This window comes from Pinus tabuliformis, chromosome X (assembly GCF_031772625.1).
Source record: "Pinus tabuliformis cultivar Carrire ecotype Pingquan chromosome X, CPIR1, whole genome shotgun sequence".
NCBI lineage: Eukaryota > Viridiplantae > Streptophyta > Pinopsida > Pinales > Pinaceae > Pinus > Pinus tabuliformis.
In genome coordinates this window covers 1283574625-1283598137 of record NC_142308.1, presented here as the reverse complement: position 1 = coordinate 1283598137, position 23513 = coordinate 1283574625, and the positions used below count along the sequence as shown (strand labels likewise).

Below are 23513 nucleotides of genomic sequence, written 5' to 3'. Positions count from 1 at the left end.
GATCAGGACAGATGACAGGCAACATGGACTATTGGGTCAAATCTTGAGATTTATTGGTTGCGCGGCGGGCAACAATGGAGTCTATGGTAAAGCCTTGCGAGGTCATGAAAAGAAAAGGAGATACCCACAACAAAGAATTGCAGATTGGAAAAAAGCATTGCTTGAGGTTTCACACTTGCGGTTTGGAGCTAAAGGCATATTATGGGTAAGAACTTTTAGTCTCTGTGTCCCTAATAGTTTGATTGTATTGATAAACGAAGTTTTTCGCACTCACGTTTTGTTTTACTGTGAATAACCAGCGACGAAGGCAAACTACGTTGGTGGAAGAAAAAATTAGAAAGCCTCAACTGTTTGTAGCTGAATATCCAACTGGTTTGGACGAAAAGCTACAAGATTTTGAGAAAACAGTGATGCTGCAGCAGCGACCCAGCGTGGAGACCAAGGTTGTGGGGATTGTGGGTTCTGGTGGTGTAGGGAAGACAACCTTGGCATTAGAGTTCTTTAACCGCAACAGGTCAGCCTACCGTGGATCTTGTTTTTTGGAAGATGTGAGAGCCGAAACTTCTTTAATTTCTGTGCAAAATAAACTCCTCCAAGGCTTGACTTCAGGGGATCTGGCAGTTAGTAACATTGTTGAAGGTAAATCAGAGCTTTCTCATCGTCTCTTGGGTTATAAAGCCCTCATAATTTTGGATGATATCAATGATTCCAGGCAGTTAAAAGCATTATTTTCACCTCTTAAAGATATTCTTAGTTCCGATAGCTTAATCCTACTTACATCTCGCAATAGGGATTTTCTTTAAACCAACGGAGTGTCGTTGATTTACAAGCTGTCAGGCCTCGACAGAGAACAGTCACAAAGGCTTTTCTGCATGTCAGGCCTCGACAGAGAACAGTCACAAAGGCTTTTCTGCATGCATGCCTTTCAAGAGCCTAAACCCCGTGCGGGATTTGAAGAAGTGGTTGCAAAGTTTTTGGATGCGTGTGATGGATTGCCATTGTCTCTCAGAGTGCTAGGGTCTCATCTTTATAAACAATATTTAGAGTATTGGGAAGCCCAATTGCTGAAATTATCGGGTTTAGTACTTCCCCCCGAAATACAAAACAGTCTTAGGATTAGTTACGACAGTCTCGACACCCAGGAAAGAGAGATATTCTTAGATATTGCCTGTTTCTTCATAGAAGAAGATAAAGATCTGGCCATAAGCATATGGGACAGATCTGGTTGGGGAGGAAAGTTGAATCTGCAGAACCTAGAGTACAAGTGTATTCTGGAGATCGACTGTCAAAACCGTATAAAAATGCACAATTACCTCAGAGACTTGGGCAGAGATTTCGCTGATAGAGAACTTCCGAGATGTCATCGTCGTCTTTGGCGCCCCACCGACGGCCTTTTTCGTAATGCGGTTATACAACCAAATGTACGTTTTTGAATCAAAATGTTAGTTCTGAAAATTTTACAAGTTATATATTGTTAATACTGTTTGGATTTACGAGTAAGTCCATATTGTTTTCTAACAGTTTTCAGATAATAATTCAGGTGCGCGGGATAAACAGGGTTCAAGGAATACCTGACCAGTCGTTCCACAACTCTTTGCAGCCTTATGTTGATATGAGCACGTTGCACCTATTGAGGGCCGAAGGTAATTGTTTGAGAAGCATATCCGAGTTTCTGAAACAAGCGGATCAGCTTCTATGGCTTTGCGGGAGTAAGTGTCCAGACACTTCCCTGCCTTCTTGTCTTCGAATTCGGAATTTGAGAGCTTTACAAATGACCGGTGGCGAATTGGAAACATGGTGCCATAGTGAAAGTGTGGTAAAGAATGCTTCTTTTTTTCCCCTTTTTGGTTGTTGTCCAGAATACTCAAAATTTACGGTTGCTAATTTTGTAGATGTATTATTAAATTAAATTGAAAAAGGTTCAAAGATAAGAGAGAAAAAATGTAGCCCCAGGGGCATTTCAATTCGTTAATAAGTTTGTTGAAACAACACAGATTCAGATTCAAATCCCCTATAGTGAGTCGTTTAGGGCTTGAACCCAAGAAGCAACAGGCTGCTTTTTGGCTTGAACCCAAGAAGCAACAGGCTGCTAGTACAAAAAGAAAGAAAGAAACAGATAAAAAAAATGTATATGCATCTGAAAATTTTTTGCTTGCCAACAAGTTTTTAATGTATCTCTCCGATACTGTAGCTGTCATTCCGCTGTTCAATGTGCGTTGATTAGGAATGTAATAGAAACCATAATGAAAAGGAAGCTTTGGTATAGAATGTAATAGAAACCAGAATGAAATGCAATTAATTTTTTGGAAAGATCCTTTATACCTAGTATAAAGTGTTGCATAAAATACAAAATTTGTAAAAAGTGTTGCATAAAATACAAAACTTGTAAAGAGTAATTTTATACGGGACCTTGCTGCATTTTGGAAAACAATCCGGAATGTGAATGGTTCTGGGCTTCAAATTCTGTTGTTGGTTCAATATTATGAGTTATCTCGGAACCAATTTTTTTTAAATAAAAAACGCCATTTTTTTTAAATAAAAAACGCTTCTGTATTAATAAAAATAAAAAAAAACAGATAGTAAATATAACATATTTCTTGATTACAGGTGGCTTCCACAGCATTCATTACCTCGAAAAAAAAAGTGAGGTCTCGGCTTGCTTGACATCGCATTGGGTGGTTTGTCAGTGATTGTCAGTGATTATCAAAGGCTACCGATAGCGTTTTAATAGATCCAGAGAAAATGCCATCGCTGAGCGCATGGATTGATCGATTCTATAAATCCGATGGACTGAAAGAAGTAATCCCTGATTTTGCCAAGCTGCCGGAATTTATGTCCACTAGGAGAGCCAGTATGATCACCGCCTACAGCTAAATAGGGCAAACTTAGCACAGACAGAGGTTGTATTTGTTAAAGTACATTAAATTTAGGTAGTCGAGTCAAGTTAAATTTAGAAAGTAGCCAGATCCAGCCAATCTGGCAGAATGTATATCCATTAGGAGAGCGAATCTTTTGGGTATGATATCACCACCTACTGCAAATTAGGGCGAACTATGCCAGCCTTATAAATGGAGGACAAGCAGAGAGATTTTATTTAAGATGAGTTTATCACCTACGTCAAGAAGTAAGATCACCCAGTAAGTTATTATAATTAAATCCAAATAGTGAAGGGAATAGTGATAATAATCAGAATAGTGGAAGTAGTCAATCAAGATCTAGGATGCCAAACAAATCAATCAAAAGTTTCATAGTGTGGAACTACGTAGAGAATGGTAATGGACGTTGATCCTTCTATGCGAATTACGTTCTTTCACTGTGTTGGATCGGAGGATCCCAAACAAAATATTTTTGTATGTGAGAAAGTTTGGAATGTTAAATAGGTACTAGATGAATAGAAAAAGGTGGCACAATTGTATACCACTATTAGACCACATGTTAACATGGTACATGAAATTAAAGAACATTGTGCCAGGAGGGAGAGGTAGAGGATTATGGGAGATCAAGAAAGCAAAGGAGTTTCGAAAAAAAACCAAAGTCTAGTGTATCACATAGGTCAAGGAGATTGAGCAGTACGTTAGTGAGTCAGTATGGGATTAAAACCATACATTCAAAGAATTATTAGAATTATTATCATTTCCAATTCCTAGTGTGTTGCATAGAGAATCATTCATTGTAATTTCATTTCCCAATATACATGTTTTGTGGAGAACCTACATTAACTTAGTACATTGGAACTTAATTATTTAGATCCTCCTGGTGGCAATCTAATTATCATATGTACCATTTCCATGGATAAATCATGTGATTGATGTGATGTTATTAATTCTAAATGTAACTAAAGTGAATTGTAATGCACTCATGTGTATTTAAGTCAAGATTGAGTATATGAAAAATAATCATGTGATTGATGTGATGTTATTAATTCTAAATGTAACTAAAGTGAACTGTAATGCACTCATGTGTATTTAAGTCAAGATTGAGTATATGAAAAATTTAAGGGTCATGTATTAAATACTAATAAAAGAATTTGTTGTGGAAAAATGGCATTGCCACAGTAATATAAATCATAGCAAAGATCTTCATTCATATATATATAGATATAACAAGTATGTACTATAGAGATTTATTTATCTCAATGATAACTTGAGATTCTTCTGTATGTAAATGAAAAATTAATAGATCAATTTAATCTTAATTTTGAGAGAATTGATTATTTTTAATAATGAAATATTTTTTGATTATTTTTAATAATGAATTTTTTTTTATTATTTTTAATAATGATTTTTTTTTAATTATTTTTAATAATGAAATATTTTTTTATGATATTATTTTTAATAATGAAATATTTTTTTATGATATTATTTTAAATTAAAATTTAAATCAAATTTATATTTTCATAATATATATTTTTATGCATAAGAGGTTGAAATAAAAATATTTTAATTAAAATAGAAATTAAAATATTTTTTTATTACTATTTTTTTTATTAATATTTATAGATATTCTATTTAAATTTCATATTAACATTAAAATAATTATACATGTTTAATTATTTTATTATTTATATAGAATTATGAAGGAATTATATATTTCTTTTATATTAGGTTATAAAAAAATATATTTCAATACAATAAATAGTTAAAAGAATTAATTAATCTACTTCTCTCTTATCAAATAATGTAAAGTTAGTTAAAAGAATTAATTAATCATTTTCAATAAAATATCTACTTTCCACTTCCTCTGGGTACGTTACTTGGAAATTATCTATTCGAAACTCTGGGTGAAAGAGAAGAGCTTTTTAGCTCTGCACAGATGGTTTATTGGTTTTAATCCGCTTCGTTGCACGCCCCAAAACAATTACATTTGGCCAAAATTGCCTGGTCTGCCTCTTGAACTGTGGACCAAAGAATCTATGGAAAAAATAGGAAATGCTATTGGGCGATTCATATACGTCGATCCTAGGTGTATTGGGGCAAAAGACAAGCAGTTGGCCTAGATTCTCATAGAAAAGGAATTCAAAGGGGGTTTTCCAGAGTCTATTGATTTAACTTGGGAGCTGTCCAAAATTCAACAACGATTAGATTATTGGGGCGTCCCATTTAGGTGTTCAAATTGTCACAAAACTAGACACCTTTTTCGTAATTGTCCTCGTCGCCCCAATGGTAAACAGAAGAAAAAGTTCCATGCTGTAAATATTCCTGTTTCGACATATGAAAGAGAAAATTAGGCATATGAATGGCCTAACACCATGGAGGTCTATCGGGCTCCAGTCAGAACTAATGACGTCCTATCCTCGCCGAAAGGCCGTTCCCTAGATTGATCTGCCAGTCTTCCGCAATCTTGATCTGTATCTGTGAACCATACAAATCGTAATTCTAACTATTTTTCTGATCGACCCCGTTCTTCCACTGTTTCTGAAACTCCCTCGCTGTCCTTTTTTGACCTATCGGCCAGAGTAACGGGCTTCTCCAATATTTCTCCACCTCATGAATTGGAACCAAACCCTGAGATTCCCCTCCCTCCTGCATCTTCTAAGCCTCCATGTATTGATCCTGCGTCTGCCCATATTCAATACATATCTTCATCACCCCAATCCCCTTCCTCTCACATTCCACCCATCCAAAGATTCCCGTCTTCCCCTCACTTGGTCGCTCTTTTGATATAAATAATAAATCTCCATATATAGCTCACTCCCCTAAACCTCCATCCCTTGGACATGTACCTGACCATAAAGGTAAGGCTCCATATATCCCTATTTCCCCTCCACTATCCCCTCGAACCTCTCCCCGTAATTCTTTTGATCAGGATATTGACCTCCTTAAAAAAGCGTCTTTAAAATTTCAGCCATTAACTGTCCATCGACCCAATCGTTCCCCCTTGCCCAATATTAGCCCTAATTCAGCTAGAAACATAACTGTCTGCCGCAAAGAGAAGCGTGGTAGTAGACACTTTCGGGGTAGGAAGGGAAGACAGGACTCGTCAACCCGAGATCTTTCCTTAATTGAAATTCCTATTACAGAAATTGCAGCTGAAGATATTCCTCTTAAAAGGCCTCTTAGAGCATGTCGGCCTAATGATTTTCCCAAATGATCGACATTCTATCAAAAGTCGAGCATTATGGCTCAGAGAGGAAGATAAAAACACCAAGTTTTTTCACAGGTTTGCAAATAAGAGAAGGGATACAAACGCTATTTGGGAGATCAAGGATGAGGAAGGAAATTCTCACTCCTCACAGGAGGCTATTTCTAGAGAAGCTGTGAAATTTTACAAAAGGGCTTACAGTGAGGATTCTGTCTGTGATATTGAGGATATTCTATGGGGAATAGACCCATACCCCACTATGTTTGATGAAAGTCTAAGCAAAGCTCTATTTGGTGAAGTTTCAAAAGAAGAATTATTGGCAACAATGAAATCATTCCAGAAAGACAAGTGCCTTGGGCCGGATGGGTGGACCACCGATTTCTTCATCCACTTCTTTAAATTATTCAAGACAGATATCCTAAAGATGGTCGAGGAAATGAGAACACAGGGTTTCATAAGCCAAAAAATCTCCTCAACATATATCGCTCTAATTCCAAAGAAAAATCTCTCCTCCACATTTTCAGATTATCGTCCAATCTCATTGTGCAACGTATTATACAAGGTCATATCAAAGATTATAGCTATTCAAATTAGAAACACTCTATCTCTACATCTATCTCCAGAGCAACACGGGTTTCTTAAAGACAGAAATATCTTAGAAGCAGTGGCTCTCACTCAAGAATTATTACACTCAATGCATAGCAGGAAAATAGAAGTTGCTCTTTTAAAATCGACCTTAAAAAGGCATATGACTGTGTGAACTGGGGCTTTATTCGATGCCTACTAGCTAGGATTGGCCTAGATGTTAGGTGCATCAAATGGATCATGGCCTATGTGGTGGTAGTAAATTATGCAGTCCTAATTAACGGTGTCCCAACTCCTTTCTTCAAAGCGGCCAGGGGCTTACGTCAGGGTTGCTCCCTATCTCCACTCCTTTTCATTCTAGTTATGGAATCTCTGAGCCTACACATAAAGAAAGCGATCCAACAAGAGATATACAAGCCTCTCCCCATTTGCAGGGATATATTCATGTCGCATAATCTTTTTGTTGATGATATCCTTCCGTCAGCCATACTGTGCAAATCAACATGGATATGTATCTATGAAATCTTTGGGAGATTTCAAAAAGCCACCGACATGTATATCGACGATTTAAAATCTTCATTCTATGTCACTGATGTGAATGGAGGTATAATCACATTTCTAACAGATCTTTTCAACATTAAAGCATTTCCTATCCTGAAGGGCTTCAAACATCTGGGATTCAATTTGAAACCTGTGGGTTACAGATTGGCCGACTGGTCATGTATTCCAAATCGGTTCTATAAGAAAATATCTACATGGGAATACAGGTGCTTATCAATTGGAGGTCGCACCATTCTCACACAATCCCTGCTGCTACAAATCATGGTTTATTGGGCACACCTTTTCTATATCCCTTCATCTACTATTTACAGTTTAAACAGAATGATAGCTAATTTCATATGGGGAGGACAGAAGGAGAAGATAAAATATCACCTCAGCAAGCTTTCGAAGTTGACACGGCCAAAAAATATGGGAGGTTGGGGCATATTGGATTTACACTCCTTTAGAAGAGCCCTTCTATGTAAATCAATGTGGAAAGTGATTATGGATGAATCCAACTGGAGCAAAACCATTAGAGCTAAGTACATGGATGAGCAAGACATGACATATTGGTATAGACAGCGCTCCACTAGATCCACCAACGGCTCATATATATGGAGAGGTTTTAAAAGATTGGAGTCGTTCTTTAGAAAAAAATTGATTTGGAAATTCCAATCCGGATCCAATATTATCATTGGATTTGATGAATTCGCAGGTATGGGAGAAAAGATCCGTATCTCCTCTCAACTTTTGAGAAATTTACACAGCAGGGGATATTTCTTTTGGGCCAGTGCAATAAAAAAATGGGATGGTGTTATTCCAATCTGGAAAACTGCTACAGAAATGCAATTACCCGGTGCTCTGGAATCCCAATGGATTGCTATCACTATTTCATTGCAATCGCGTGGATTGTATCGCTCGTCAGATAGGGATTGCCTCGTTTGGAAAGGTCTCAGTGGTGCATCGGCTGTATATGCAAAGCATATATATCTCCAAATTTTATTATCAGAGTCCGATACATATCATAATATTTTCCCCCCAGCGTTTTGGAAATTTGGATGCCCTTTAAAAATCATTATTTTTTCTTGGCTGGTTTTTCATGACAGGAATCTCACTTGGGAGAATCTCCAAAAGCGCAAATGGTGTGGGCCTGCCATATGCCCCCTTTGTAGATCAAATTCTGAAAATAATTTGCATATTTTCCTACAATGTCCTCAATCCCAGTTGATTTGGTAGAACTTAACTACTGACTTTGGTTTCGTCATCGTCAATGCTCCTTCTATCTATGAGGCTTCCAAAGCACGGAGCAACATGTACTGCAAGTGGAGGCCCATTTCTTTGTTAACAATCTGGGCCATATGGAAATGGCAAAATCGAATGATTTTCGATTCCAAAAGGGAACCGTTTTATAAATTTTTCGAATCTATCCTTTGTTTATATGAAGCGCTAGCTTAGCCATGACATCCCAAAGTCAGACAAGGAAGGAATCAACAGCCCAACGATGCCTATGGATATCCTTGTGCTTTTTTAAAATACACATAACTAATACTTTCAACTGTAACTCATTATCATCCACCCTTTCTTTCAACAACGTCCATTCACATGTCGCTATTCTTCCACAACCTATTATTATTTACAAAATATCCATTTTCAGAATACACATAACTAGCTATTGCAATTGTAACCCATTATCATCCACCATTGCTTTCAACAATGTCCATTCACATGTCCCTATTCTTCCCCACTCTATGCCTTACGGCGTTTCCTTTGCAACATAAGATGCAAATGCTAGTTTAACTAGTCCAAATGTTTTAAATAATAATTTTGTTTTAATTATATTTTATTATTATTATTATTATTATTATTATTATTATGTAATTTGACCAAGTCAAATGTTTACATTACATAACATAATATAACCTTAAAATATACTTTCCATATTGAGCTTGATCCCCTCAATACAATACAATTATTTGGAAGTGTCAAGTTTAGTTCTAGAGGCACATTTGGTTAGTTGTGATAGGAGTCGTCTATGGAGGTTGAGGAATTGCCCGGAAGGCCAAAAGTCGCTAAAATCCCGGAAACTTTTTTCAAAAAATCTTGTAGATGGAGTGTTTGAATCATGTCTTTTACGGTGGAAATGGATTCAGCAACACCAAAAACATCTAAGGCACCTAAAATTATGAATTTTAACAGCTTTTACTTGGATTTACAAAAATCCCTACGGGATTTTCTCAAAATATGGCTGGAATTTTGATAACTTTGGGGGCAAAAAAGTATAATTTTTAGACTACAAGGTTGTGATAAGGTTTTGATGTGGTCAAGTTTAGTTTGAGAGACACATTTGGTTAGTTGTGAATCATGATAAGGTTGAACCACAACTCACTAACACAAGTTATGGCTATATCCGCCTTGTTGGCTCTTAGAAAACTTAGATCTAGTCTTAGTGTTATAACGGTATCCTGTAGGTTGGGCCTTGCCCAAATTATGCCAATGAGTTACTTTCTCATCATGGTTTAAAAAGTAAATTTATAAAAACTAAAATATTTAAATATTAAGAGTCATTTTTTTAGCACTATTGGATTTGAGGGTTTTGTTTTATAAATTAGCAAAAGTTGAAAACTTTAGTCAAAAAGAGACACCAAAAAAACATTCAATCCATGTTAATAGTTAGTATAGTATGGGCCAATATTGCGGCTTATCAAAACCACATACCAAAAATATCATAACCCTATTCCAAAATAGATATGCTTATTGACATAATAAAATTAAGTTATAAGAAAAACATTTAAATTAATAAAAACCATTATTTGAAAAGGGGAAGAAAAGGATTTTAGCAATGACAACTAAGTCATGGAGTTTTAGAAGATAAGTTAAACCCGTAAATCATGGACACAAGTTACTAAGACACTAAAAAACAATTATTTTTTTAACAAAATTAAGTTAAAAAAATCTTATAAAATAATAAAAGGCTACCTAGTCTAATAATTTATAGATGAAATGAATTTTTTCAGAATATGTTTTTTCCAAACCTAATTCCCCTAGCCCTAACCATGATTCTTAGGAACCCTCCCCATCCCCTTCTTGTAATCCTCTTATGTTTTCCTTGCATTTCTTATTCAATTTATTCTTATCCTTTCATTCCCTTAACCACCTCCCCCACTCCCCTGCTTTTTGTTTAGTCATTCTCCTAATCGAAGTTTTTATAATTTAAATTCTACGTAGATTTTTGTATAATCTTCTTATTTTAATTTATGTCTATCTCTTATCTATTTTCTAATCTTATAATAACTTATTTTATTATATATTAATATTAATAAAAAAAATAGTATTTATTTCAATGTTGCTTCTTTTCTAATTTATTAAATATTTATAATTTTATTGAATTTAATCACTCTAATATTAAATCAAGTAGTTTTTGGGAAACTTTTTAGTTTATTTTCTGATATAATTTTTCTAAAATTTGTTGATGATTCTTTGAAATCACAAGTTTGATCGATGAACTCTTCACCATCGAAGTTGCCCCAAGGTTTTTGAGATTGTTGAATCCATATATACAACAACAAGCAAATCAGTTAAAACAACACAAATCAAAATTTGACCATAATTTTTTTTCACCTAAATATAACTGAAACATTGAAAAGTCACACTTTAAACTACTCCATCTTAAATAAAGTTTAAGAATCTAACCCTATCTCTTTAAATTTAATTCCAAATTTCATTAATTTAATATATTAATGGAAAATTGATCCAAATATTTTATTAATTTAATAACCAATAACCTATCAAATTTAATATGATGTCATTTTTTTTTTACCAATAACCTTTCCAATATAATATGATGTCTTTTTTTTACCAATAATCTTTCCAATTTGATCTAATTCTTTTTACCAATAATCTTTCCAATTTAATCTAATTCTAACCTAATATATTATGTATGATATATTTTATTCTATTAATCTAATTATATAATTTAACATTATTCTAGTTAGTATTGGAATTTTAATAAATCAATCTTTATCTCTTCTTTGTATTAAATTCATTTTTACCAATATTTTAATTCTCATTAATATATATGGTTCGAATTAACTCAAAACTATCTAGTTTCAATTCCGTAATTTAATAAAAATATTATTATTATCTTTCACCAAAATATATTTTACTATTTTTAATACATTGTTTCATTGTATTTTTAAATTCTAATTTCTTTTTGATTTGGAGTATTTTTTAATTATGATTTTTTCAAAATTTTGTGGTCAAATCTTAATTTTTGTTGTTTAAATTAGTATTTTAACTATATATAAATTCAACATTTTAAAAAACCCATGAGCCACTTCCATTATGTAGAGTTCCAGTCAAACTAATGATTTCAGCAAATCCCTATTAGATTCTAGAGAAATTTGATAAAAATAAACCAAAATAATTTTCCAAACATTGCACTTATAAACTACTCCTTTTAATTTTAATTAATTTAATAATTAATTAATTTTATTCTTTAAATAATTTATTCTTTAACTAATTTATTTTCTTAATTAATTAATTCTCTTTTATTCACGATAATGTAATTCTAACTTTTCAATATTAATAATTCTTCAACTTTCTCATTTCTTCACACTCTAGTTATTTCAGTACTATCAATCTAAGATTTCAGCGAATCCCTATTAGATTTTAGAGAAATTTGATAAAGAAATAAACCAAAATAATTTTCCAAACATTACACTTATAAACTACTCTTTTTAATTTTAATTAATTAATTTTACTCTTTAAATAATTTATTTTTTAACTAATTTATTTTCTTGATTCACGGTAATGTAATTCTAACTTTTCAATATTAATAATTCTTCAACTTTCTCATTTCTTCACACTCTAGTCATTTCAGTACTATCAATCTAAGATTTTTGTCGCCAAACTCGGTGAACTGTTTGCACTAAACATTGGAAAAGTCAAGGACATGACAGGGTTTTCCAAACAAAGCTTTCAACATCACCATATTATTAACTAGGAAACCGAAAATTTTTGTTTATAATAGATATTAATATTGTTGCTTAAATTAAAATTATTTTAAATGGATAAAAGTTGGATAACTTTAAGTTGTTGTTGTTGTTGTTGTTGTTAATTTAATTTTTCATAAGTTAAGTTTAGCATCAAATTAGTATATGACATCTTCTCATTTATAAAACTAACAGAGACTTATTTTAAATACGGATTTAACATGAGCCCATAGAGAGATCAAATTTCATTAGGTCCAAACTTATTTTAAAATGTAGAAAACAATATGTAATTTTTTTAATTGTTTAATACAATTTTTGAATGTTATATAGATTACACATGTATTGAGCCATTTTATCATTTGTAATGAGTTAGTTTATCAACACACATTAATTTTTTTTAATATTAATATATCTTTAAATATATGTCAATATTAATTGATATTAAAATATTTACTCATATTTTATTCTATTTAACATTAAAATAATTGTTTTTATATATTTTTCTATAAATGGCTATATATAGGAAGTTGATATCACGTTTAAACTATGGACAACTAATTAAATATGATTAGCATTTTTTCCTCCTTTTAATATAGCCTACATTGCTTTAGAGAATATTTTATTTTTATTTTAAGAGGGATGGACATACTTACACATAGCCTTCACACTAGGTTGTAGTATGAGTCTCTCGGAAGAGATTAATCGTCACCCAACAATTTGACTATTACGTAAAATGAGTAATGTCCCCATTTTAATGAAGTCATAATTATTTTGACAATTCATAAAAAAAATATGAGTTATTATTGAATATTAATATTTTGATTTAAATTAGAAGTATTTTAAATTGATAAAATTGTAAATTTTAATTATTAATATTATAAAATTAAGTGTTATTATTTTTCTCATGGGGTATAGAGAAAATGGTGACAAGGTGTTATGTTAAGGCACTCTGTGGTGAAAAGGCTACCAGTTCAAAACTATGTGGGCAAATATCCAACCATGTTAAGGATTGGTGTGGCCTAGGCTTGGTGCAATCCTTAGGCAATTTTAACGGCTTAAATTCCCCTATATCGTGGTTACTCAAGCCATAAATTAGGCGTGTCAATCTTCTCAAGACTCACATTACCTAGAAAACAAAAAAAGTGTCAATAGTTTTAGTTTTCTATGTTTTGATCATTTTTTGTGGCGTATTTTTTGGTTTATTATGTCTAAAATTTGAAAGGGATTTGTTGGAACCATAAGTTTTATTTGTAAACTATACATAATTTCCCAAAATTTTTGTAAAAATACATTTTAATTAAAAAAACTCATGAATTCTCCAAAAAAAAATCAATGAATTATGATTAAAAAAGAAAAACAAAAGCCAAAGGATCTTTGCTAGAGTGGTTTGGTGAGAAATTTGTTTCCCTAGTTGCATTGTTTCAAATATTTGGAGTCATGTTGTAATTGACATGTTTGTGGCATCTATGAAATAGTTGTATCTAGTGTAATAGTGGAAATAAATCTTTCGAAGTTACTTATTCTCCATTGTTGGACACCTAATCCACTAAGAGCTATGGTGTCAAATGTGAATAGTCACAGGAAGTCCAAGAAACCTTGAAAGATGAATCCAATGTGTTATCACTTAGGTTGTTCCCTAGCTCCTAAGGAAATACGGCCGAGGTAACCACTAACCAATCTTTAAGTTGCAAGTTCTAGCCTACTTGCAACTAGAGAGGGCTCTCTCTTTATATTTTAGCTTTGTTGTGGAGTGATTTTAGGCTAGTTATGATGTACAGGGTTTTGCTTCAAATTTGGTTGGATGATGAGTTCAGGCAGAACTGGGATGCAGTTTCAGAATAGTTTAGACCATTGGGCAATGGAGTCAATGATGGGATACTGTTGTAAGTGTTTCTTGTGGAAAGGGTAATGCTACAGAGCGAGACAGGCACCTATGGAACAAGTTTTCAAATCTGGGAATCGATGGCATGAAATCAGGGAATGAAAGGTAGTCAAGGATCTTTCACTATGCTAATAGAGGGAAAATGCGAGAATATTATCTAGGAGCAATTAAGAATTCCTAAACATCATCCATAATGAGAGGATCAGTTCAAACATGAGCAATTAAGAATTCATATTCATGACTAATTTTGAAGACAACACAGTTAGAAACAGAGATTGAGCAGAGGGTGTATTCAAACAAGTCCTGAGCTATTCTTTCTTCTTTGTTACTAAGATCATGAAACATATGTGAAATTTGCAAACACATAAAGACAAAACATGGTTTAGAATAACTTCTTGCTCCATTAAACGACACAAGAATTATGTAGCAGAACGGAGTTCATTTCACACCCAAACAGCACAGAGAGCATCAACTTCACCAGCAATTTGTATTAAAAGTCTGAAAATTTACAGCGTAGCTCTTAGAGAGAGTCACCAACCAACCCCAAATACGTTCTATGGGGAGGTATATATACAAAAAATAAGATACAAAATATCTAGATGCTAAGTCTTCATGTAATAAATTACATCACCAGCTCCTCCAAGGGAGTAAATGAGGAATTAAACACTGCAGTTAATACTAGCTTGCTAGCTGTCTATCTTGTCAGAAAATTTTGACTTTTTGGACTGAATGAGTCGGCTGTGTGCTGCACATTTATTCTGCGTGTGCTATTCTGATGCTGGTATGCTGCCTGTTGTTGTCTTGGTCTTCATCCTTGGTTCTGGGCTACTTTACATTTAATGAGCTGTAGTTAACATTCCCATTCTGCTTTACGTTGCTTTGATCCTTTGGCAGGTGGACCGTGCCATCTGTAAATGTTGAACTGTAGTTTACAAAAAGAATTAATAACCAAAATCACCTGAGCAATGTCTCCATCATTCCTCTCCACCAATATTCTGTAGGTAGCTGATGCCTTTGTATCTTTATTAGTGTTTCATCAGCTTCTGTGTATCTGTAAAAGTTTGGTTGGTCTTCAAAGAGATGGTTTATCTCATGTGCAATGTAGAATAGATTTTCTAATTTATCAAAGACACTCTGTCCAGATGGAGGCCCTGTCTCTTCTGATGTGCTTGAGGAAGCTGTGATTTGATTGGCAGCATAATTGTTCACCCTGTTGGCATAATTCTCATGTGATAGCAGTCTTCCAGCACTGGTGACTAGGCTAGGCAGTCCTCTACTCTATAATGTTGTGATATTTATTCTGAACTCATCCACCTCTGCTTGTATCTCTTGGCATTTTCTTTCCAATGTCTGCACAAAATTCCTAAGGGTTAGCACCCTTTTTATAGGCAAGATAGTTTCAGTCCTGTTCCTGATTCTTAATGCTGCCAACTGCCCCTTGGGGCGAGTATTCAAAAATTGGATCATTCTACGAGCTTGCTCGGGCATGTTTCCTAAATATGTTCTAGCCTTCTGGTTTTCAAACTGAGCCAAGCTTATCAAATCCATATGTTCGTGAATGGTTTCAATGGATTGCCATTGGTCTGTAATGGATTGGCCAATCTTGGCCCACAAAATTTTCTTGATATCTGCTAGAGTCTTATCAAAAGTGAGCTCTTTCTCCAGCTCCTTTATTTTTCTTTCCAAGGCTTTCACTTCCCTTGTCTTCTCAGCTACTTCCTGCTTTGATTTGTCATATTTTTCCTCAATTCTAGCTAGCATTTCCTTGGTTTCTTTCAATTCTGCCATTTGCAATTCCAAGGCTTCTATTTCTTTCATCATATTGTCCATTCTCAGGCTGGTGTCTTGCTTTGCAGGTGCCGCAGTAGTTGCTGAAATTGGTGCTGAGCTTGAACCACCTGCTTTTGATGTTGTAACAATGGGAGGGGCTGTTGTGGTGGCCATATGAGGAGCAGCTGTAAGAATCTGAGTTGTTTGAATTGGCTGAGAGGCCGACTCCCCCTGTCTTCCCTGTAATGATGCCTCCAGGGCACTCTCTGTCTCTACCAACCTTTTATGTAAGGTTGTAAGCAAAGCTACGACATCCTACTCCTCTTTTTGTTGTGCTACCTCTGTAGTTTGAGGATGCAATGTGGGTGACAGCTTGATTTGTCTTCTAAGGGCAGCTATGTCTTCATCTTTCTTTTTAATCAAAGCTTGCACACCTTTGGGATCAGTGGGATCATGTCCCAGCTCTATGATGATTTATTCCAAGGACTTGATTCTATTGTCCTTGGCCTGTGACGAAGCTTTCTCCAACTCTAGTTGGGTAGCAGTATTGTGCAAAGAGTTTTGCAATCTGTGGGCTAACAATGTTTTATCTGCTAAAGTAGAATATACCATCTCCCCAGTTTGCTTGTGCAATTCAATCTGGTCCATCGGATAGATATCCTTGGCGAACACTTCTAGATTGGTTCTAATGTAGTCAGCAGTTGATTGGGGTTGTTGAGTTGTGGGTCTGAAGTGACCGAGGGTCATTTTCCCTTCCTAGATGTCATAGGCTGCCCTTAGCCTTTACTGATTGGTAGGGGCCATCGTTATTAGTTGATTGTACAGCTGTAATCTCACTGGCTCATTCCTAGCTTTGATATCAGTGAATGCTTTTTTAATATCAGATCCCTGTCGGCCCTGTTGCCTGGTGGATGTTACCTCCACCCCTTGTTGTCTCTCTTGCTCCTGCTGAAAGGAGCTGGCCGATGTTTCCATGCTTGGGCAAATTTGTTGTTTAGTGGGCCCCTCTTGCATTTCTTCCTCTGAAAAAGGATTTAACCTTTGTCTCCTTTCCCCTTGCTCCTCTGTGGATGTCGCTGGAGGGGTCTCTTCCTGTATATCCCTCTTCTTTGCCCTTTCCTCATTAAGAGGTGTCTGTAACACAGGAATTTCAGTCATTTTTGCTTGAGTTGAAGGGTCTTGCCCTTGACTCTGTCCATCTGTGGAGACCGGCCGATCTACCATTGTTTCTTGCTGTCCCAAATGGTGCACTTGTTCTTCTAAATGTTGCACTGCTTTTCCTTTATCTGTTGCTGCAGGTGGGGCACTTACTTGGGCAGGTTGCTGGGGGGCCGTGGCAGAAGAGGTGCCTTCTCCAAGGTGCCGAGGAGCTGTAAAAAAGACCTATCCAAAAGATTCCAAGTCAACAGATTTTTCCAGATTCTTGATTGCTTTTTCTGTTATTTCTTCTTCAGTGAGCTCTTCCATTACGGTGCCTTCTACCCATTCTTGTTGATTGGCATATTGTGCAAGTTGAGGGATATTGTAATGTACATATCCTGTAAGCCTACATTTGATTCTTCTAAGGCTTATAAAGTGATTGGGATCGTATGGTGACCAAATGAAACTTAGTTTGAGCTTAAGATTCTCTCCCAAAATCTGATGAGCATCCTTCCATGCTTCTTCTCTCTTATTGAAAATAAAGGGGCCCAATTGATGTCTGATTTTCAGTTGTGCCTTTTTGCTTTTGCCATGAAAATGAATCATATATGCATTACCAAATTGCCGAAAGTATTCTAAGGCAAAGAGTCTCATAGGGACATATTTTGGCAGTTGGTAGGGGGTTAATTCACAGCCATAAACCCTGATTATTATGTGGTTTTGGTAAAAGTACCAGTCACCAATGCTGTAGCTTTTGGAAAGCTGTAGAATCTTCTGCATCTCATCAGTGAGTTTGGGGGGAGGATTTGTTCATAGTAAGCAAATAGCTGGATAGAAAAAGAGGTCAATGAACTCACAATATGTGTATGGGGAGCTACTAACATGATGGAATACTAATGACCAAAATATGACTAACCTCCTCTCCCCCCTAGCATCCAATTTTCTGAGGACGACTGGGAAACTTTCAGGCTGATAATATAGCAGCAAATGATAGATATATGAGGTGTATTTGAATACCCTTTCCCTTTCTAGGTTCATGAATCTTATCAGCTATGAAGGTAGCATAATCATATTGGACATCAGGGGGCTGTCCTGGAGTGAAGATAGACATCAAGGCAAAGATAGTGTTGTCCACAATTTCATTTGTTCTGAATCCCAGGATGTAGGAGATGATATCTATAAGCATTTTTCCCTCCTCAGTAAATGTAACATGGAGATAAGGGATTGTGAATCTGAAGTAACAGTCTGGTGGCATAAACAATTTAGCAATTCGGTCAATCTCTGCAGAGGGCAACCTTGAGGCCTGATCTAGCAGATTCTTCATGGAAAGGGGGACCAAAGGCTGAGTTGGTTTGAATTGTAACATCTCATTGATAGACTGAGGAGTAATGTAGAAGAGGAATTTGCCAGCAGGGCCCATCACTACCCTCTGAGAACGATCATAATTGGAACAACACTGATCGATGAGGTCAGGAAAAACATTTACTAAGGGCAAGTAGTACATGGGCATGTTTGACTCCGATATTCTTAATGGATCAGTTTTGTTTCTGAATTTACTCCTTATCTCATAGGAAGCCTGAAGATGGGGCTTGTCTCCTTCCATATCAGCAATTTGGTAGTCTCTATCTGCTAGTGGAATCCATTATAACTGCCTACGGGGTGCATTTAGTGGTGCAATATTGAGGGCAACTGGGGCCTCCATGTTTTGACTGTGATTACAGTTGAATTAGGCTTGTATTTCAGCAAGGGACAGAGTTCTGATGAAGGCTTTCTGGGCAAGGAACTCACAGTTTTAAGTTCTATGCAGAGATGTTATTGAGGAGTAAAACTTAAGGAGAATGAAGACTGTGGAGGGCTCTGCAATAAGTACACTGGAGAGGGAGAAAAATAAAGGGCTTTAGCAAACTGTTTTTAGTGGTTCCGCGGGCAAATTGGAGCTGGAATTCGAGCTAGCGATGGCAATTTTATCAGAGGGGGCAGAGATTCCGGGTTTTGGCCACAAATGAAGTTATATAGTGGGGCAGAGAGGAAAAGGTCGCAGGTGCCAACGTGTTTCAAGTGAATTTTTTTGGTGTATTGGCAAATTTTGCAGAGAAACTATAAAAATAGGGTTATGGGTGTTTCTTCGGGTAAATACCTGTTACTTTGAGAGGTTTCTGTGGTGAATAGCTGCAGGCGGAGGCCGAAGAGGTCGGGTTGCAGGTCAAGTAGGTCTTGGTGGCTGACGGGCACATCGAATGCGAACTGGACGTGAGTTGCATGCAAGCGCTTGTGCCATTTGTTTGCATAAAAAACAAACAAAAACAACGTTTTTCGCGAGTTTTAACGCAAATATGGACTTTTGCTGCGTTTTGGCGCTTTTTTGCTATGACATCAGCATGACATCATCGGTGGGTCCTAGGTACAGCACGGTGACATGGCAGTTGACTGGGCCGACGGCATGGCATAGGACACGGTGGCAGGGTAGGGATGTAGGTAGATGTGGTGGCAGTGACACAGAGCAAGAGAGGGTTGACGCAGAGGTGACATCATGGGGACGTGGCGCCCAGACAGAAGGCGGTAAGTGGTTTTTATCAGACCGCCTTCTGTACGAGGGCGGTAAGTGTCAGAGGAGGCCCGACGCGATGAGAACAAGGCACGCGTCCCTGCGTATGGTGGGAAAACCACGCTCTATCGGATGCAAACTTCCGTACGTCGGGGGTGCTCCGATATTAGCCTGGAGCGCCGGATCTGGGAGAGCAGATCGGAGGGCCGATGGGGCGCGAAGGTGGTGGCAGGTTAACATATGGGGGCTCGCTATATATTTAAATCTTTATATAGTGCTATGGGGGTTTATACTTTGGGTTATACGGGTTTATGGGTATGCGTCGGGGTAAAGTTTAGTGTTTAGTTTAAACTTTTAAACAGAAACCCGGAAATATATATGAGCGCAGAGGGATTAGTAAACTATGGTTTAGGAAGGGGTATTATGGTTGTTAATTTAACCAGAGGTTAAACTAATTCTGGATTTAGGACGCGGAAGGGTTCATAATAGTCCCAAATGGACTATTATTCCCCAAGACTGAATTACAAAGCTATAGTGCTTTAGGGTGGGATATTTAATATATTTTTTGGGATTTTTACATAGTTTTTGTAGAAAATAGGGGTGAGAACATAGGTTAGGGAGCTATATAATAGAGTTAGAATTTAATATGACCTTGTGAAGTGAAAGTGTAGGGGCATGAAACTAAGTTTATGAAGGAAAACTTAGATATAGGAAGTGAATGAAATGTGGAAGAAAAGGTTTTTACACAAGAAATGTGGCTTCTTTTCCTTAGGAAAATCCAAAACTTGACTTAGTATTTTACAAAAATGAAGTGAGAGCAGGACTTATTGGGTAGATCCCAAGGTCCTTAGGGGGTGTTAGTAAGAAACTTTGAGGGGGAGGGTGAAAGGGAATTAGAAATGCTTCAATAGTTCTACCATCAAACAACTGCTTTGACATTTCTTTCATTGATGAGGTAAGCTCTGATTGATAATACATCAGGTGATCCAAACCTTGCTTCTGCAACCTCAAACTACCTACCCAGCCTAATACACCTAACATTTTTTCTTCCTTTTGAATGGGTGCACTTAGACTTGCAGACCCTGATTATCCTCTTTTCTTTTGATTGCCCTACTACCTAAATCTACCCTTATTCCTTCCAAGGGCCCAGATTAAGCAGTTGGGCTCCTTAATTTCTCTACCTAGCTAGTGATCTGCCAAGCTTGAACTGTTTGGACAGATATTCATTCTCTAGTCTAGAACAAGCAATTTAAAATATGGCATGGTCCAAATTGAACTATTGGGCCATCCATCAAGCTAGCAGTGGCATTTTGGCTAGCCACTTTCCTAGTCTTTCTTTGGGGTTCATTTTTATCATTTTTTCTGAACAATTGATTTTTCTTGCCCTTTGATTTTTCTTTTAGGGAATACCCTCTTTACATTTTTTAACTCTCTCTAATTCTTTTTACAAAATATGGAACCTTTGCAGCATGAAAAGATGAACATATTTGGCACTTCCCAGGTCAATCATGAAAAATGAAACCTATTGGTATAGGAACCTAACACAATGATCATGGATAATGTATTTATATGTATATCTTGGAGATTAATAAATATATTCACGCTAATCATTCTATTATATTTGTTCAATAGTGGTATTAGAGCACAAATAGGAATGGGTGTTTTTAGAGCCTATCAGCTCTACATCTTTCTAGAACTTGTATGCCATTAATTTCTCCGCTCAACATGTCAGTTATTGACATAACATTTTTTTTCTTTTCATGGGTGCTCACCTCGCAGACCATTTCGTTACTTTGCATGTCATTCTACTCAACAATTATTTGCCTCTTTCGTCTATTCCCACTGCATTGTAACTGATATGCTGGTTGGAAGCATCTTTATACTTTTTTTGAAGACCATTTTTGAAATTTTCGCATCGTTTTTGAAAATTGTGTATGGTTTGATTACTGTGCGTTGAGTGTCCATGTGATTCTCTATGATGTGACCTATATCATTGTTGTGCATTCAAACTCTTTGTATGCATTGAAACTTCTCATATGTATGACGAATATGAATTGAAAGACTCTGTTATGTATGTTTGGAGTGTTATGGAAATGTCTTCCATAGAGGGATTAAGTGGCATTACTCGTGTTATTTCTCTTTGGGGTCCTCACGTTCTCAGTCCCATATTAAAAAAGTGCTTCTATGAAACCAAAGAAAATTGACTAATAGTTTTCAAAGCGTGAAGAGAATATGAATCAAGGATGATAAATATTGAATATTCATAGCCTTGATTCCAAAATATTTCAAAGAAAAATATTCACAGAAGAGATACAAAGCCAATGTAATTCAAATCCAATTTTCAGATGGGGTAATCTTACAAGGTGTTTTCCTTCGAGAAGAGAAAACAACTACTCTTTATGAGTTCATGGGATTGACATTAAAATAGGGATGTTTGGAATTTGAGTTGCTAACACCAAAATTGCATAAAATATGAGTAATTTCATGGTTCACAAAACTAGATGATCAAATGCTAACATTAGATGATGAGGATTTGGTTATGGCTCCCTTTGATAGCCTTATGCATGTTCCTTGGATAAAGATTAACCATGCAGATGGTATATCCAAACTTTGAATCATTGAAAACCCTCTAGATCAGGATATTGATGAAATATTGCGGCGTTGTAGAACTCCATAAAGAGCCATGACTTACATTCTAGAAAAGTGGTGCGAGGTATTTTCTCATCTATACTTTGTTTTGGATGCCATAAAACACAATTTCGAAGAATCCTACATAGTTTTTAGGAGAAGTGCGGCCAATAGAAGAAAAAATAGTGATGAGTGATGATGTGTGTATGCCATGTTTACTTGTCCAATACTACGATTTGTTTGTGGGATTTAAACTGATGTCAATGAAGAAGCCATAGAGAAAGAATGTGATAATAATAAACCCACAGAACGTGATTAAGGATACAAGCTCCAACGACGTTATTTTTCTTCCAAAAATTTCTAGAAAGATGCTCACGAAGATCTTAGATATTTTGTGTGTTGGAAGCTTTTAAAGAGACAATTTCACGCCATTGATGTTGCTCATCTCTTCAAATTTAACAAGGCATACTTCCCCACTTTTTAAAGCACTGTACTTATTGGGAATTCAAATTAAAAACAATGTTAACTTATAAATTCTGTTTTTTTTCTTAAGTTTACCACTGAAATTGTATTATAAACAGGTGCATTTTTAGTAGAAGCCGACACCTTTCTTGAGTTCCGTGCATGAAAGATCATTGTGTTTTTTTATCTTCATTGATGTGAAAACTCTAGAAACATATTCATCCTCTCTATTTGAATGGGATAGGAAGGTATTAATAGTAAGGTGTCTTGTTTCTTGAATCCCTATCAATCAATGATGTACAAGAGAGCGAGAGTAACAATGATATTGTTAAGCCCCTAAACTATTAGTGTAACCCATTATTGTTATTAGTACAACCCCCTTATTATATTGTTGTACCCATGTAGTCCCCATATTGTTACTATTGTGCCCCATAGAAGCCCACTACTGTTATTATTGTGCCCTTACATTATTATTGTTATGTCGACTTTGATTATATTATGACCCCTTAGACTCCTATATATAGAAAGGAGGTCGTGTCCTTTGTATCATCTAAGAATTTCTCATTTGTGTAATTTAAAGGAGGTTTCCCCCTCGAAGAGGTTTGTTCCTAAGGCATTCATCTATCTTTTCTATCTTTTTGGGAGTTGGTTTCATAACATTTTGGTATCAAAGCTTTGGATTCTAGGGTTTTCGCTGCTCCAAACAGGTCATCGTGATATTTCCGCTATAAGATTTTTTGGGCGATGTTTCAAAAGAAAAAAGGAAAACCCATTTGAGATGGAATCTTGCTAAACCTCACATCCAAATTTCAAATCTTGTCTCGATATATTTTTGGAGATATGATCTAAGGAAGTTATGGTTTTTTGCAAGCTCCGAACTTTCATCTAA

General features: G+C 35.8%; 1 protein-coding gene across 1 annotated transcript; it reads left to right on the top strand.

Moving 5' to 3' along the window:
• The first annotated feature begins 410 nt into the window (after positions 1-410).
• On the top strand, positions 411-16027 carry LOC149144737 (disease resistance protein L6-like). Its single transcript, XM_089452256.1, has 4 exons — positions 411-639; positions 838-1421; positions 1541-1643; positions 15936-16027. The coding sequence occupies exons 1-4, from the start codon at positions 411-413 to the stop codon at positions 16025-16027; spliced, it is 1008 nt and encodes a 335-aa protein (XP_089308382.1).
• The last annotated feature ends 7486 nt before the right edge of the window (positions 16028-23513 follow it).

Coding starts and splice junctions, on each gene's coding strand:
- LOC149144737 (XM_089452256.1), top strand. CDS start 411: ATGCTGCAGCAGCGACCCAGCGTGGAGACCAAGGTTGTGGGGATTGTG. Junction 640..837: donor AGTTAGTAACATTGTTGAAG/GTAAATCAGAGC, acceptor ACAAGCTGTCAG/GCCTCGACAGAGAACAGTCA. Junction 1,422..1,540: donor ATGCGGTTATACAACCAAAT/GTACGTTTTTGA, acceptor ATAATAATTCAG/GTGCGCGGGATAAACAGGGT.